Raw genomic sequence first — 17,077 nt, 5'->3', positions numbered from 1 at the left:
TGCAGCTGTGTTCCTCGCAGGGGGGGCCGAAGGATGGATGGTGGGTCGCACCCTTATGGACACTCATGGGCCATGTTGGCGTTTTGACTGCTCACCTTGTCCCGGTGACCCTTGCAGGGTAGAGGTGCAGAGCTGTAGTGGCCACAGGTAGTTGTGTAGCGATGATCACGTTGGATGCGGATCCACATACCTGCCAGTGTAGTGGGGACAAAAGAGAAATTTGGGAGTATTTGGTAGGCCCAATGTGAAATTTTGGGATTTTGAGGGTGGATGACACTCTTGGACCGACCAACCTGCAACTACCTGCACTTGAGGTGAGTGTTTTGAGGAGTACTGTCCCAGGCTTCAGGACTTGCTTTGGAAATTGGGGACATGTAATTTGGAGTTGGGAGGCGGGTGAGAGTGATGACATGGCCGGTGAGGGGATGGAATGGGAGCCACACAGTGTCTTGTGGGTGGCGTATGTTTTTGTGTTGTGGTTATGTGTTTTGATGTGGTCGTGAGGTTGGAAAAATGTGAGCGAGTGGTGATTATTGAGTTTTGAAATGCGTTTTGAAAATGGAAATGTGTAATGATTCAATGATTTGAACTGTGAATGGGATTTCACATGTAGCAGGCCATGACAAACTTTGAAACACCTTTTGTACTACCATCACCTCTGGAATTGTGCTGAGTTGTGTGGAGAATTGAATGGCAGCGGGGGGAGGAAGTGTGTTTTGGAGTCTTGTGGGTGGGGAAGGTGTGTGTGTCCGCAGGTACAGAGCAAGCTCTGAGGAGCCATGCCTGCGGGCCCCCCTCTGCGGCAATTACCCCTGGCAGCCGGTGGTAACTGGAAATTGGAGCTCGTCGGTGGAGGGTCTGGTTGGGCGCCGCGGGGTGAGGAAGTCCCCCGGTGACCCGTGTTGCTGCGCGGAAGCAGGAGGCAAAGGAGCCTGGTGTGTGTGTGGAGACCCTCACCGGCGAGGTAACGGCGGAAAGGGGCTATTGGGCTGTCACGGGGCCAAGAGGTAAAGGGGGGGGGGCAATGAACTTGTAAGTCGGTTGACTTGTTTTTGGGACTACGGGCACCACAGCCTGATGCGCCCCCACCATCTTTTTGTGCGGTACCTCCCCGCTGCCTAGTTGAGGAATGCACACACACGCGAATGAAATCAATGCCATGGTCCTGCAGGGGGGTGTATTGAAATAAGTGCTTTGTTGACTTTTGAAATGCCTTGATGATTTTTGAAATGAGGATGAGCGGTTAAGGGGTCTGTGTTGCATGAATGTGGGCGAAATCCACCGAGCCATGTCACTTACCTGCAACATCTGGACAGGGCCCGTGGAAATTTAGGGGGTGCATTGGGATGGCCCCGCAGGTAAGGTTATGTCTTGTGGCATCCACCGGGGGACGCGGTCTGTAGACCGGGGTATGTACAAAGGTTAGAGTTTTCAGTGTTTGGAAAGATGGTTAAGTTTTGTGGTTAGGTTAGTGTTGCGTGTTGTTTGTTTCCTCCCTCCGCAGGAACAATGAAGAAAATGTACATACTTGCATGATGGTTAAGGGGTTTAGCATGTTAAGGAAGTGTAGGTAGGTAGTCCGACTCACTTCCCACAGCCCTTCCTGATTTATTTCATAGGTTAATTAAGTGTGTGACAGTAAGTGTTAAGGCTGGAATGGTAGTGCCTGCGGTGAACCTTGCAGGAGCTACGGTTCCAGGGGGAGGGGGGGGGAGCTGTGTTATGAATTTGGTAGAGCAACATCTAGAGCTAGATAGATCTGTCCAGGTAGGTATTCGACTGTCGTGACAGGGACTCTACATGTAATAAGTTCTTGATGTTTAGGCGTTTGTCAGGGTAAGATGTATGATTGTGGATCTACCTGGAGATTCGAGTGTTAAGTAGTGAGGGATTAAAGGTAACGCCCCCTGTCTCACCTAGTAGTCAAACCTTTGTCCATTATGGCACTGCAAACCACATAAACATTAGTTAGGTCCTTAGCGCAACATTAAATAATTCCTTTCCCTGACAATGACTTCGGAACAAACGGACAGGAAACCAGGCCAAAAACACCGCCACAATTGGCCGCCACCGTTTACACCTCCATGGCCTACAAACCTCGCCTGGCACGTGTTATAACACAAGAACCGCGGGGTCGGGGACAGGAGAGTGGAGTGATGCCACAGAGGGCGTGACCTGGGCGAGCCGGCGAGTTGGGAGGCTTTTATTGGCCGAGGAGTGCGCCAATGTGACGTCATCGGCCAGAGATATTATCGACGGTCGGACACCATTTTTGAGCAGTTGGCACTGAGCAGTTGGCACTGAGCAGTTGGCACTTGGCAGTTGGCTGCCAGCACTCCTGCAGAGAGTCGAGTCGAGTGGAGTTCAAAGGAGTTCATGGCTTGAGAGGGTCCCGGTGCGATCCAGAGTTTGGAGAGTCCTTCCTGTCCCTGGTCAAGTGGAGTTCGTTTGCTTTGTGCAGCCCTGCGTTGGACCTTTGGAGCAAGGGAGCTCGTGGTGTGGGTGTGCCGTTGAACCGACGAGGCCTGGTGGCGCTCGGAGGCGGACGGAGAGGGCCGCGGGGCCGTGTTACACTGAAGACGAAAGGAGCCAAATAAGCCCGAGCTCCGCGTTTACACTTTACATGACGAGACGTGTTATTTTCGCATTCATCTCCCTCGTATCGTGTTTGATATCTGTTGTGTGTGGGATCCCAATTTAGGCTTATTAGAGTTATTAGTATTACCGGCGCGTGCTTTTTCACTGTCTACTTTTCATGAATAAATCCTTGTATTATTTTCTATATATATCTGAACGCAGTTTCCTGTTGGATTTTAATAGATAAGGCGGCGGAGCTTTGCTGTGTCCCGTCCCGCCATTCCGCGCGTTTAACTTTAGTTTAAGTGTTTGATTTGGAATCCGCTATTGAGTTCTCGCCTCGGGAGTTAAAGCCTCGCAATTGGCCATCCGCAACTGTGGTGTTAATCGCGGTTGCGTGACAATATATATATATATATATATATATATATATATATATATATATATATATATATATATATATATATATGTATATATATATAATTATATATATATATATATATATATATATATATATATATATATATATGTATATATATATATATATATATATATATATATATATATATATGTATATATATATATATATATATATATATATATATATATATATATATATAGATAGATATATAGATAGATATATACATATATATATATATATATACATATATATATATACATATACATATATATATACATATACATATATATATACATATATATATACATATACATATATATATACAGTGAAACCTTGACTTATGAGTGCACCAAATTACGAGTTTTCCGAGATACGAGCCGTCGCTCGGGCGGTTTTTTGCTTTGAGATGCGAGCCGAGATCTGAGTTACGAGCTTACGCCACCCGCCACCAGGTGGGTTCCGGTCACGTGGTTATCTTGCCGTGCAAGCATCTCTGCCGTATATCGCTGCTGCTTTGTTTTCGCATGTTGGTTATTTTGGAAAATTTCTTAGTTTTAACCATGGGTCCTAAGAAATTGAGTGCCAAGGGCAGTACTGAGAAGAAGAAGAGGATGATGTGCTTGGATATAAAACACGCAATCGTCGAAAAACATGAGCGAGGTGTGCGTGTTGTTGACTTGTTGAGGCAGTACGATCGTAGTACTTCTTCGATATGTACTATTTTGAAGCAGAAGGAGTCGATAAAGGCTATAACGCCAGCCAAGGGCGTTATGATTATTTCAAAGCTCCGGACCTCTATCCATGAAGAGATGGAGAAGTTGTTGTTTGTGTGGTTGACGGAGAAGCAGCTCGCAGGAGATACCGTGACCGAGAGCATCATGTGTGAGAAGGCCCGAGACATTTACGGGGATTTGGTGCAGCAGACGGCGGGAACATCAACGGACGAGGCATCGGAAGTCATTTAAAGCCAGTCGGGGATGGTTTGATAATTTTAAGAAGAGGACCGGCATTCACTCCGTCGTCAGGCATGGTGAGGCAGCAAGCTCGGATGTGAAGGCAGCTGAAGATTTTATTATAACTTTTGCCGAACTGATAGAAGCCGAACGATACATCCCCCAGCAAATCTTCAACTGTGACGAGACAGGGCTCTTCTGGAAAAAGATGCCGAGGAGGACGTATATAACGGCAGAGGAGAAGAGCATGCCAGGCCACAACTTGTTCAGAGTGCCGGCGATAGCTCGCCTTCTCTTTGTGGAAAACACGGTGAGATCCTTAACATCCAACAACTAATGGGACGCAAACGGGGCGCCCAGTTTAGCGGTACACACATTGATGAATCACCCTGCCTGTGATTCACCCATGACAGGTTATAGCTGGGTCGGGATTCAAACCCAGGCTGGACAGTTTAGAGTCAAGTGTGCGTACCTCCAGTCCAGGCCATCCTGCCAACTTGTATGCTGCATACAGGTGAAATATAAAGCGCGAGATATTTTTATATATACTGTATATTTAAAAAAAAATTGGTGTGGTTTTTGGCGGGCTGGAACGGATTAATAGCATTTAAATGCATGTTAATGGGGAAATTTAATTTGAGAAACGAGCAAATTGAGTTACGAGCTCGGTCACAGAACGAATTAAACTCGTAAGTCAAGGTTTCACTGTATATATATATATATATACATACATATATACATACATACATATACATATACATATACATATACATATACATACACACAGACTTGGCATTTAATATGGAATTTTTTTTTTGTGGGGGTAAACTTGCTTTTCAAGATGATTTAGAACCAAAAGTTCATCAGAATTATGTTGAAATTATTCTAGATTTTGTTAATGTGACTTTTAAAAGAACCAAAAACCACATTTGACATTTCGAAGCAAATAAATTGATCCTTGAAAGTGATGTAAACTGATATCGAACTCAATTCACGAACAGTACTGTGTTAAACTTCTGTGCGTTTTCCAGAAGTATCTCTTTATTTTACACATCAGCCAAAAAATGTTTTAACAAAAACAAAAGTTAAATTACGACTGGGATTACGGACAGTAAAATTACAGTTCAGTACTTCGTGTAACCCCCACGAGCATTCAGGAGAGCACGTACACGTTGAGGCATGCTGTTCACGAGATTTGCCTAGGTTTGGACAGGAATCACTTGCCATGCAGTTACAATAGCCTGCTGCAATTCATGCACAGAGGCAGGCTGCTGGTCCAAGTTGTCGATTTGATGCGTTAATTCTGCCCACAAGTTCTCTATCGGATTCATATCCGGGGACATGGCAGGCCACTCCATATGCTCTACACCACGGTCAGCAAGAAAGTGTTGGATCATGTGAGCACGATGAGGCCGTGCATTGTCATCTTGGAAGACAAAGTTTCCTCGAAAGGCTGCACGAACAAATGGAAGCAATGTTTCTTCCAGAATGGCCCTGTGCTTGAACTGGTTCAGGTTTCCATTCAGAACAACCAGGTCAGTTTTGCCCCCTACATGAAAAGCAGCCCAAACGGTCACCCCCCCCCCCCCCCCCCACCTCCAGCTTGGACTCTTGGCACTATACAATCTTTGTTGTAGGCTTCATGCACTTGTCTGCACACTCGGACGCGGCCATCTTGACGATAGACCAGAAATCTAGACTCGTCACTGAAGATCACGTGATTCCAGTGTCCTGGCTGCCATTGACGGTGCTCTCTGGCCCACTGCAATCGGCGCTGGCTGTGTTGTCTGGTCAGACGTGGCTTTCTCAGGGGACGCCTGGCACGATAGCCTGCTTGAACCAGTCGTTGGTCGAATAGCCTTCTGGATACAGGCACATTTGTCAGTTGCTGCCACTCAGCCCTAAGCTGATTAGCTGACTTGGTACGGCCATTGCGGACTAACCGGTGGAGCTGGCGATCATCCCTCCTTGTGGTTCTGCGGGAACGTCCTGGCCTCGGTATTGGAGTAGGGACACCCCTCTGAGCATTTCGTTTCAGGATCTTTGACACCTGACCTTGAGTGATGCCATACTGCCAAGCAATAGCACGCTGTTTCATGCCGGAATTTCGTAAAGCCACCACTCCATGACAAACAGCATTGTCGGGTTGATGGACCATCTCCAGGGGAAGCGGCAATAACTTTTGTAGACGTGCAGCAGTTGTTTTCCACTAATACAGAACTCAACAACCCTTATATACCCGATTGTGAAGCCAATAGTCAAATGTACCTGTCCGTACATTTTGTCACGCCACCTGTATTATAATCCTGTTATTGACTTCTTGCTGCGACAGACAATCAGTGACATGGTTCTTTTAACAAAGAAATCACCGAAGGGTAAAATAAACTCACCAGATTGATATACCGAGTTCAGAAATTAAACCCAAGTCAAGGAAAAAAAAATATTCCATATTAAATGCCAAGTCTGTGTGTATGTATATGTAGATGTATATGTATATGTATATGTATGTATGTATGTATATATATATATATATATATATATATATATATATATATATACATATATATATATGTATATATACATATATATATATATATATATATATATATATATATATATATATATATATATATATATATTAGCCGAAAGCACCCGGCGTTGCCCGGGTTCTTTTTGAATGAATTTACTACTATAATTCAGCTTTTACTCGCGGTCGTAGAAGATTGACTACTATAATTCAGCTTTTACTTGCGGCCGTATAAGATTGACTCTGATAATTCAGCTCAGATTTTAATTGCGAAATGGGCCCAGCACGGCCGAGGCGGCCTCGACCGGCCTCGCCACCTATCATATAACCTTCCCGGGGGTCCGTCCCGACATTTTTTGTTTCAGAAGTTTCCTCCTATCTTTCACCGTTCAGGAGATTAGATTATTTCACTGGTATGCAGACAAACAAACAAACAAAAACTTTATTTTATATATACAGGGTGAATCCAAAGTACCGCCGCGCCAGATTTCTGTTTTTTCGGCTGTCAGATTCTTTCTGGGATGTCATGTTGTTAATAATTGTCTTGCAGATTATTAATTTTCTTGTGTTGCATGACGAACAAAGGAATCTTATCCATAATCCCTGGACTATTTAGCATGCCCTGCTCCCTCGCAGCAGGAACATCAATACAGCTTATCCCCACAAACCGGACTACACATGGAAATTATTACAGGGTAGATTCCCTCTCGCGACAGTCGAATACCTACCTATACAGATCTATCTGACTCCAGATATTCCTCTACCCAAATTCATAACACAGCCCCCCCCCCCCCCCCCCTGGAACCATAGCTCCTGCTAGGCTCACTGCAGGCGCTACCAATTCCAGTCTTAACACTTACTTAGCCTATGAAATAAAACAGGAGGGCTGTGGAAGTGAGCCGGAGCCACTTACCTATCCTCCTTAACAAACTAATCCCCTTAACAATCATGCAAATATGTGCAATGATCTTATTCGTTGTTCCTGTGGAGGGAGGAAACAAGCAACACACCAAAGTCTACCTTAATCACAAAACTTACCCTTAACCAAAAATTCAAAACTTCAATAAACATTTGTACATACCCCGGTCTACAGACCACGTCCCCCGGTGGATGCCACAAGACACAACCTTACCTGCGGAGTGCGGGGCCATCCCAATGCACCCCTAAATTTCCGCGGGCCCTGTCCAGGTGTTACAGGTGAGTGACATGGCTCGGTGGATTTCACCCTCATTCATGCAACACAAACCCTTAACCACTCATTCTCATTCCAAAACTCATCACTACACAAAAATCGTTTCAAGAACTTATTTCACCCCCCTGCAGGACCATGGCATTGATGTCATATTCATGTGTGCATTTCATTTCTAGGCAGCGGGGAGGTACCGCACCAGTAAAATGGTGGGGGCGCTTCAGGCTGTGGTGCCCGCAGTCCCAAAAACAAGTCAACCGACTTACAAGTTCATTCCCCCCCACACCCATTTACCTCTTGGCCCCGTGACAGCCCAACAGCCCCTTCCGCCATTACCCCACCGGTGTGGGTCTCCACACACAAGGATCCGTTGCCTCCTGCTTACGTGCAGCTCCACGGGTCGCCGGGGGTCTCCTTTACCGCACGGCGCCCAACCAGACCCTCCTCCGGCGAGCTCCAATTTCCAGATACCACTGGCTGCCAGGGGTAATTGCCGCAGAGGGGGGGTCACATGCATCGCTCCTCCGAGCTTGATCTGTACCTGCGGGCACACACACCTTCCCCACCCACAAGATCCCAAATCACATTTCCTCCCCCGCTACCATCCAATTCTCAACACATTTCCATAGAAGATGGTACAAAAGATGCTACAAAAAGTTGCCATGGCCTGCTATTGTGAAATCCTCAGTTCACAGTTGAATCACATATTTCCAGAAGCACATTGTAAAACTCAATAATCATCACTCATCCTCCATTATCTCCACTCTCACGACCACATGAAAACAACAAACATAAACACATAAACACACGCCACCCACAAGACACTGTGGCACACATTCCATCCCCCTCACCAGCCATGTCATCACTCTCACCCGCCCCAAACTCCAAATTACATGTCCCCAAAATTTACATAGCAAGTCCTGAAGCCTGGGACAGTACACCTCAGTTCCTCTCACCTGAAACGCAGGTAGTTGCAGGTTGCTCAGACCCAAAGTGCCATCCACCCTCAAAATCCCAAAGTTTATCCCATTGGGCCTACCAAATTCTTCCAAATTTTACTTTTCTCCCCACTACACTGGCAGGTATGTGGGTCGCATCCAACGGTGATTATCATGACACAACTACATGTGGCTACGACAGCTCCGCACCTCTACCGTGCAAGGGTCATCGGGACAAGGTGAGCAGTCAAAACGCCAACATAGCCCATGAGTGTCCATTAGGGTGTGACCCACCATCCATCCTTCGGCCCCACCTGCGAGGAACACAGCTGCACCAGCCCCAGCTGGCCAATGTGGTGAGCACCTGCTGCATACACCGCCATTCCCAAGGCCTCGGATCTGGGGGGGCACGGTCGTAGTGCGTGGCATCCCAACAGCCACGTCCCCTGCACCTCCACATCATCCCCCAGTCCGACCACATGCAGCCCCCAGTGCCCACCCACACTTGACCACACAAAGGTCCAGTCAACAGCCATGCTCCACCAGGAGACCCACCCAGAGGACATGGTCCACACACCTCGGACACGCACAGCACCACGTTGACCCTCAGACTACACAACTACATCCCCATAACCCCGCATCCCAAATATTGGCGCAATCGCAACCGCAACCAGTTGAAGGCTGTGTCCTGCTAACCTATGCATTTTTATTCCAGCCTCCAACACTCTGGTCTAGCACACCTGGATCAATAATGGTGTCACTGTGCAGTGACCACCATTTCTCTTCACAAAATTCATCCTCAAATTTTCATCTAACCCTCAGATTACCCATGCCAAACATTTTTCACATTTTGCTAAACTCACCAAAGAAAGATGCTTTGCCATACACATGCCAGCCGAGCATGGCCCATATGCTCGGCACATTACAAATTCCCGATTCATCAATCCCATGGCTCTCTTCCCAAATCGAGAGTTCATAAATCACAACGGAACATCTGTGGAAGGTCACTCTCACAACATCACATTCCACAGATGCCCCAATGGTTGTCCAGCAGGCTATGTCCATCCCTGTACATTCAGATTGACCCGCGTCCATAGACCAGCACGGCATGGCAGGTCACCACATGCCGGCTGTCCCAGAGTCTCAGGAGGAGGGTGTCAGGCCGCATGCCCGGGTGGTCACCACATCAGGCCCAAGTTGGCCGTCCGCAGTGCCACCACCAAAGCGCGACCCACAACACCTCCCCCTAGTGGTCCTCAATAAATGCCATCCCAGGCTTGAGAAACCACCTCGGACCCCCCCCCCCCCACCCCCCCCCCGGAGGTCTTAACCCCCACCAAGGTCCGGTGACCCTGTCAGCCCGAGCCACACGCTCGGGCAGCGCCCCGACGGACAATGGACGCCACACTCCACCAGACCCCCATGGGGTCCAGGTCGTACCACGACACCCATGGCTGGACCCCACATCCAAATCTCGCCAGCACAGCCCCCCAGCTGGCTGGCACTACCAAATTTACAAAGGGGCAAATTTTACCTGAGGCCATCACCAATGACCTCCCCTGGTCCACATTCCGCAGCCCAGGGACCCACTCCCACCAGGGCTGCTCCAAATCCAACTACCATTTAAGTATAAATTTTTCTCCTTTTAAAAATTTGCATTCCCACTGCCAAACCGCAGCTGCAGGTTACAACCCCAGGTTGTTCTGCCCCTCCCTGCAGCTGGTCCAAATTCCCTATGGGGACCAAATCGTCGGAGGCTCGATCTCCCGATCCCTCTCTGTCCGAATCCAGCCCGGAGCCAACACACTCCCCCAACTGGTTGTTCAATTTCGGAGCCTCCGTTGCCAAATTGCAGTGTATGGTGAGGGTCCCCTTGGTCACCACAACCTCCTCCTCGGACCGACTCACCTCCTCCCCCAAACTCCTTTGGGCCTTATCAACCTTGTCCTCCATGGGACTGTCCCAGGTCCCCAGCCGCTGCATCACATCATGCTCATCCCCATCACCAATCATTTCTGGCCCCATCAGGCCTTCCCCAATAAATACCCGGTCCGGCTCCATTACCCGGACCCCCAATACTCTTATCCCCTCTTGCTCTGCACCACCGCCCTGGTGCTACGAGGATTCCAATTCGTCCCCCCGTTGAGGTGTTGTGGCATCCACCCAGCCCCGATACACCTCCAGGCCAGCAGGTGGGAAACATTCCCCATCACAATTTTCACATTCCCTATTCACCTCTTGGCACTCCACACTCACCTGTTGGCATTCCCCACCTACCTGTGGGCACTCCACATTCACCTCTTCACAAGCCGCGATCAATTTTTTCACATTTCCTTCCAAATTTAATTTAATTGCCATTCCCGGTGCAATTCCCAATTTAGCATCCCCCCGTTCCGATTCGAATTCTGCCACCCTTGGCTTCTCCTGGGCCCCATGTGAACCATTCTTTTGTTCTTTATTTAATTCATTCGTTTGTTCACATGGGGTTTTCGTTTTTTCTATATAGGCTTCCCTTGCCCACAGAATCTCTATTATTCTATTACCTATATGAATGAATTCGTCAGCATGGTCCTGGAAAGTCATTGGGATCGTCTCTACTGCGGGAGAAGCTCCACTCCTGCTCTCTACCCCAACTACCTCCGACTCACCCCCAAGGCTTCCCGTGTCTTCCATCCTCCTTTCCTCCATATTGCCCAACTCCTCCATCCGGAAAGAAGGGGTCGCTTTCCCGCGCAGCTTTTACCAGGAATAAAATTAAATTTAATGACGCGCCGCTCGCGTCCCGCGCACCGATCAACTAAGCAAAATTATCGCCTCCGACGAAGAAAACATTGCGTCCAAATTCTCCACTCTTGACACCAATTTTACTACAGGATTCGATCCCACTCCTGACTACCAGGTGTCGTGCGAATCCCTACGGTTAATACCAAGGACCGCGGAAGACCGAACGGATTTAACGGAGGCGACGACCAAACACGGATTTTGCTATCACAGCATGGGAAGAAGGGAAGAGGAAGAGGCGGAAGCGCTTTCCCAGAGCGAACCGACGGCAGCTCCGATCCTGTAGCGGAATCAACTCAAAACGGGAATCCGGGGTAAAATGTACAAAAATAATGATTTATTACACGGAACCCGAAACAATGAACCGCGACGATGAATAAATAAAGAGCCTAAATTGGGGTCCAACACACCTCACTTCAAATACGCCACACAGGAATGAATTAGGAAAATAACTGTCCGTTGTGTACGTGCGAAATGTGGTGCGTCTTAACTGTCCGTCGTTCAACACGGCCCCGTCCGGCTCCAAACTCCGGGTCGATCGCACACCAGGCCCCAGCACCACTCCAAGCTCCAGAATCACCGAGCACCACTCCAAGTACCACGTAGAACCAAAAGTACCCAAAAGCATCACACGTCCACGCAGGGCCAGCGATCCCCACACGAGGTCCACCGCGAAGAAAGAGAGCTGAGACAGGGAAAACAGCGCCTAGAGGAAGCCAAGGGCGCGAGTAAGCCAGGAGAGCTGCTCAAAATGTCGTGCAGCGCCCCCTTTTTATAACCTGTGGCGGTGACGTCAGCCTTGGTGCGCCACCCAATCAGCGCCTCGTAGCTTTGCGCCATTGACCAAACCTTCCAGCGCCTTCCCTCTTATGAACCACCTCTTCCTCCGTTGCGTCTTCACGCCTACCACCCTGATTGGCTGGAGGTTCGCGCCTTCCGTGCCAACCAATCACACGGTCAATGTAGCGTGGTTATAGCTCGTGTCACGCGATGTTGCTCGTGTCTATATCTATTTATATAAAGCAGTAAAGTATGTTTGTTTGTTTGTTTGTCCTCTTATAACTCGAGAACTACTCATCGCAGAGCAAAACCAAAGGCATATTCGGAATCGGTACGTCTCAGAGCAACTACAGCACACCTTAAAATTAAAAAAACTTTGCGTTTTAAAATTGTGACGACATCAGCGTATTTCGGAATGTTAATTTTTCAACTTCATATTCGGAATCAGTACGTCCCAGAGAAACTTCGTAACGTTAATTTTTCAACTTCATCCGATTGACATGGTACCAACGGCATGTGACAGAGAGTGAAACATACATGCTACATTTATTTGACGACAATGACTTCCGACTTCCGGGTTCTGAATGCGGGACCAATGCCATTTGACAGGGAATAAAAAATAAATGCGACATTCAATTGATGACAATGACTTCCGACTTGACTCCCCCCTCCCCCTCCCCCTCCCCCCTCCCCCCTCCCATTCTCCGCCCCGCCTCCCCCCTCCCCTTCCCCCTCCTCCCTTTTCCCCCTCCTCCCTTTTCCCCCTCCCCCTCCACCTTTTCCCCCTGCCCCTTCCCCTACCCCTACCCCTTCCCCTTCCCCCCTATCCCTTCCCCCCTCCCCCCTCCCCTCCCCTTCCCCCTCCCTTTTCCCCCTCCCCCTTCCCCCCCTCCCCCTCCCCCTCCCCTCCCTTTTCCCCCTCCCCATCCCTTTCCCCCTCCCCCTCCCCCTCCCATCCCTCACCCTCCCCCTCCCCATCCTCCCCCCTCTCCCCCTCCCCTCCCCGCTCTTCTCCCCTCCCCCCCTCTTCGCCCCTCCCCTCCCCCCCGTTCCCCTCCCCTCCCCCCCCGTACCCCTCCCCTCCCCCCCCGTTCCCCTCCCCTCCCCTCCACCCACCGGCAATGCCGGGTACTTCTGCTAGTGTGTGTATGTATATATATATATATATATATATATATATATATATATATATATATATATATATATATATATATATATATATATACATACATACATACATACATACATACATACATACATACATACATATATATATATACACACACACACACCTTTGCGATATCATCCTCAGAGCTATTGTCCATCGCATTGTCTGCCCAAATAAATGAACATGCTCGACTTAATTACATATCCTCTTCATCACGATGGGACATAAGGCTGCTACGAGCTTTCGCTATTTATGTTTATCCTCAGCTACATTGTGTGCCTCACACCATGACAGACCCATCTCGCCCAACTCAGCGACCACAGTTCTATGGCAAGTTGTTTTTGGTGCACACATACCTACACAATGCTTTCCTCTGATACATGAATGAATGAATGAATGACCGTTTTAAGGCCATTTTCCCCGCTAGAGCAGGGGTTAGCCATTACCCCCTCTGATACAAATGTCAAAAACTGGATGGTGCAAACATAATATTCACAGTTACAATCATGAATAAATCTGCAGATCACAAAAAAATGGTGATGGTCTGAACACAAATTCCACAAATCTGTGAATATTATCACATAACTATTTTGAACAAAAAGAAAAAGAAATAAAAAGAAAAAAAGAAAAAAGACATTGCAACATGATTCTATAAATTTTGCCGCACAGAGTTAAAGGACGCCAGTCGGTCATCTTTGGTCAGATTACAAAACAAAATCTTCTGCATATGTATCCTCTCATGTATTATCTTTGTGCCAAGTTTGAAGAAGATCAGACCATGCATGTCCGATAAATAATTGGGGACACGTTTAATTACCAAAATGGCCACCAGTTAGCCATTTTGGATGTTATCTCGAAAAAAATGAGGTAAATATCATGTGGTGGGTAAATAACCTGTGGCGTTAAATATGAGGTAAATGAGGTAAATAACCCATCATTTTTATTCTGTGTGCCAAGTTGTTAGGGTTAGGTTAACAACAACATCGGTAAATGCATGTCCGAGAAATGGTTGAGGACGTGTTAAATATCGGGTTTATTACAACAAAAATGGCTGCCAATTGGCCATCTTTGACAGTTAGACGAGTAGCAGGTGACAATGATTTATGCAGTGGGTTGTTGTGTATTTTCTACAGACTGCATCTCAGATGGAATGCATGTCTCATATGTAAGATCGTATTTTCTAACTGTGTAAAGGGTAGCTGGCTAAACAGGGTGGATATGTGGCACCCTTGTTTTTCTGGACCAATGCAGCTGGTGTTACATTTGTCACCATTCCAGTTAAATGTAAAGTGAGTGAGTGAGAGATTGAGAGATTGAGAGTTTGAGAGATTGAGAGTTTGAGAGATTGAGAGATTGAGAGATTGAGAGATTGAGAGTGAAACAGAGCGTGAAACAGAGCGTGAAACAGAGCGTGAAACAGAGCGTGAAACAGAGCGTGAAACAGAGCGTGAAACAGAGAGTGAAACAGAGAGTGAAACAGAGAGTGAGAGTGAGAGAGACAGAGACAGAGACAGAGACAGAGACAGAGAGAGACAGACAGAGAGAGAGAGAGAGAGTGAGAGTGAGAGAGACAGAGACAGAGACAGAGACAGACAGACAGACAGACAGAGAGAGAGAGAGAGTAACGTTTTCCATGCACGGCACAATTTTGGATGAAAATGCAAAAGCAGCTTCTCTCACTAAACATTTATTTTGGCTCAATTCAATCATTGACCTGCTTTGCCTCTATATTAATATATATTTAACAAAAATGCCGAATTTCGTCCAGTAATATCCTTACCTTCTATATAACTGACAGTAAATTTAAGTGTCTACAACTATTGATTCAATTCACCATATTGCTAAGTATTTTAGCATGGATATCAGAACAAATGTTTCCATTAAAACGTGCCTTGTGGAGGAGTTCCCCAATCATGCCATTCCAGGAACCATCAGACTCCAGATTGCCGTAGCGATGGTCAGGGGCCATGTAAACCTCGTAGGCAAAGCCAAGAGATTGTGCAAGAGAATCTAACACGTCGATGGAAAATCCACGAAACCTCTTGGGTTTACCCAGTACATTCTCCGACAGCATCACAAAAGGTTCCTCCTAATTGAATGGAAAATGACAAAGGAAAGAATACTTAAATTCACACAACTCAATGACATTTAAGATACAGATATATACATTGAAAATAAAACCAATCACCAGGAATGAAAAGGCATTCAAATCAAACCCAAAAGTGTAAAGTATGACGTGGAAATAATTTATCAATTCAAACAGCATGTCATCTTGAAAAAAGAAACAGAGGACACTTCATAAAATAAATGTTTACAAAGACCTCAGCAAAGCAAAATGTGAAAGCACGTGTCAAAGATTGGCCTTCGAGCTTGTCGTACAGTCTTACAAGCCAACAGAGTGGCAGGGAGAGTGCCCTTGTCAATCAACCAACATGAACAACTGGGATTTGAGACTTATTAAGCAGTGTTGTGGTAATGGTTGAGACATTGCAACAAGCATCAATTTATATTTGAACCACAAAAGAAAAGAGGAAGACAAAACGGGCCGGCACAGAGAATAGTTCTCCATCGGCAAGTCTCCACAAGAATAGTTCTCCACAAATATATACATCAAGAGGTTTCCATCCGTGGGACCGTCCGTGGGGACGCCCGTGAAGTGTGTTACTATATGGCTATTAATTAATGTACCGTTTGAAAGTCAGTTGCATCCTGTCTATTAATTAGTACTGTTGGAAAATACCTTTCAAATCTTTAGACTGCTGAGACGTCTTGAACTTTTGAAGACCCTTTTAAGTTCCCAAACACCCAAAAGACCAAAAGACCCTGAAGACCCTTAAAGACCCACAAGACCCAAAATGACCCACAAGACCCAAAATAACCCAAACACCCAAAATACCCCAAAGATACCAAAATACCACGAAGACCCTGAAGATCCAAAAGACCTCGAGGACCCAAAATACGCCAATGATCCTTAAAGATTCCAAACACTCAAAAGACCCAAAAGACCCTTCAAAACCTGAAGACCATTAGTACTCATGAATACCGAAAAGATCCTGAAGACCCTTTCGACCCAATAGACCAGCTTGGACCCTTGACCGTTTAGTTTAGAGCTATAGACAACTTGGTCCTTTTTTGATTATAAATAAATTACAAACAAATAATATCACCAATATTACAAATAAATTTGTACAAACGAAACGCTTGTATTATGATTGGTGTAAATCATGACAACACAAAAACTCACGTAGTCATTATCCTCAGTTAAAACAAGCCTGTGCCTCTGCGGCGATGACGCGTGATGAGGCGAGCGCAGCGAGCTGATCCACGTTAGTATATATTGTGGAAGTAATAACAAACTGTGCTTCATATGCAGGTACAAAATAGCTTTATGATTACAACAATTTATTCATGATAATAAGCTTTATGATTACAGTAAAGCATCACCGACATGCTTCGAGATATCAGTTTAGGTTTTATCTATTTATTTTCCGGACACGTTTACGGTTTTAAAGTAAATTTTCATTGATATTTTTATTTCACAGTTTACAGCTTTTACAGTTTACAGTTTACAGCAAAGTACAATTTTTAAATGCTCAATATTAATTGGAGTATTTTTTTTTACGTATGCGTTTACGGGGTTTTCTTAACTTAAATTTCAATTACGGATGCTTTCCGACAGTTCGATTATTTTTTCCCAGTGTACCGGTTTTGATTTCTGTCGGCATGCCAAATTGTAGCTTTCT

The 17,077-nt window shown here is 46.3% G+C and overlaps 1 protein-coding gene across 1 annotated transcript in view; it reads right to left on the bottom strand.

The window, feature by feature from the left end:
• LOC137433231 (glutamate receptor ionotropic, delta-1) overlaps window positions 1–17,077 on the bottom strand; it is an 889,585-nt gene that overhangs the window by 231,455 nt on the left and 641,053 nt on the right. Inside the window, exon 10 of the mRNA XM_078784012.1 lies at window positions 15,226–15,423. Coding sequence (XP_078640138.1) covers window positions 15,226–15,423 — 198 coding nt within the window. The remainder of the gene's footprint in view (window positions 1–15,225; window positions 15,424–17,077) is intronic.

This window comes from Myxine glutinosa, chromosome 8 (genome assembly GCF_964187855.1).
Source record: "Myxine glutinosa chromosome 8, kmMyxGlut1.1, whole genome shotgun sequence".
In the NCBI taxonomy this organism is placed as follows: Eukaryota; Metazoa; Chordata; class Myxini; order Myxiniformes; family Myxinidae; genus Myxine; species Myxine glutinosa.
Note: the sequence above shows the minus strand (reverse complement) of the source record. Positions and strands in the feature narration are given on the sequence as shown.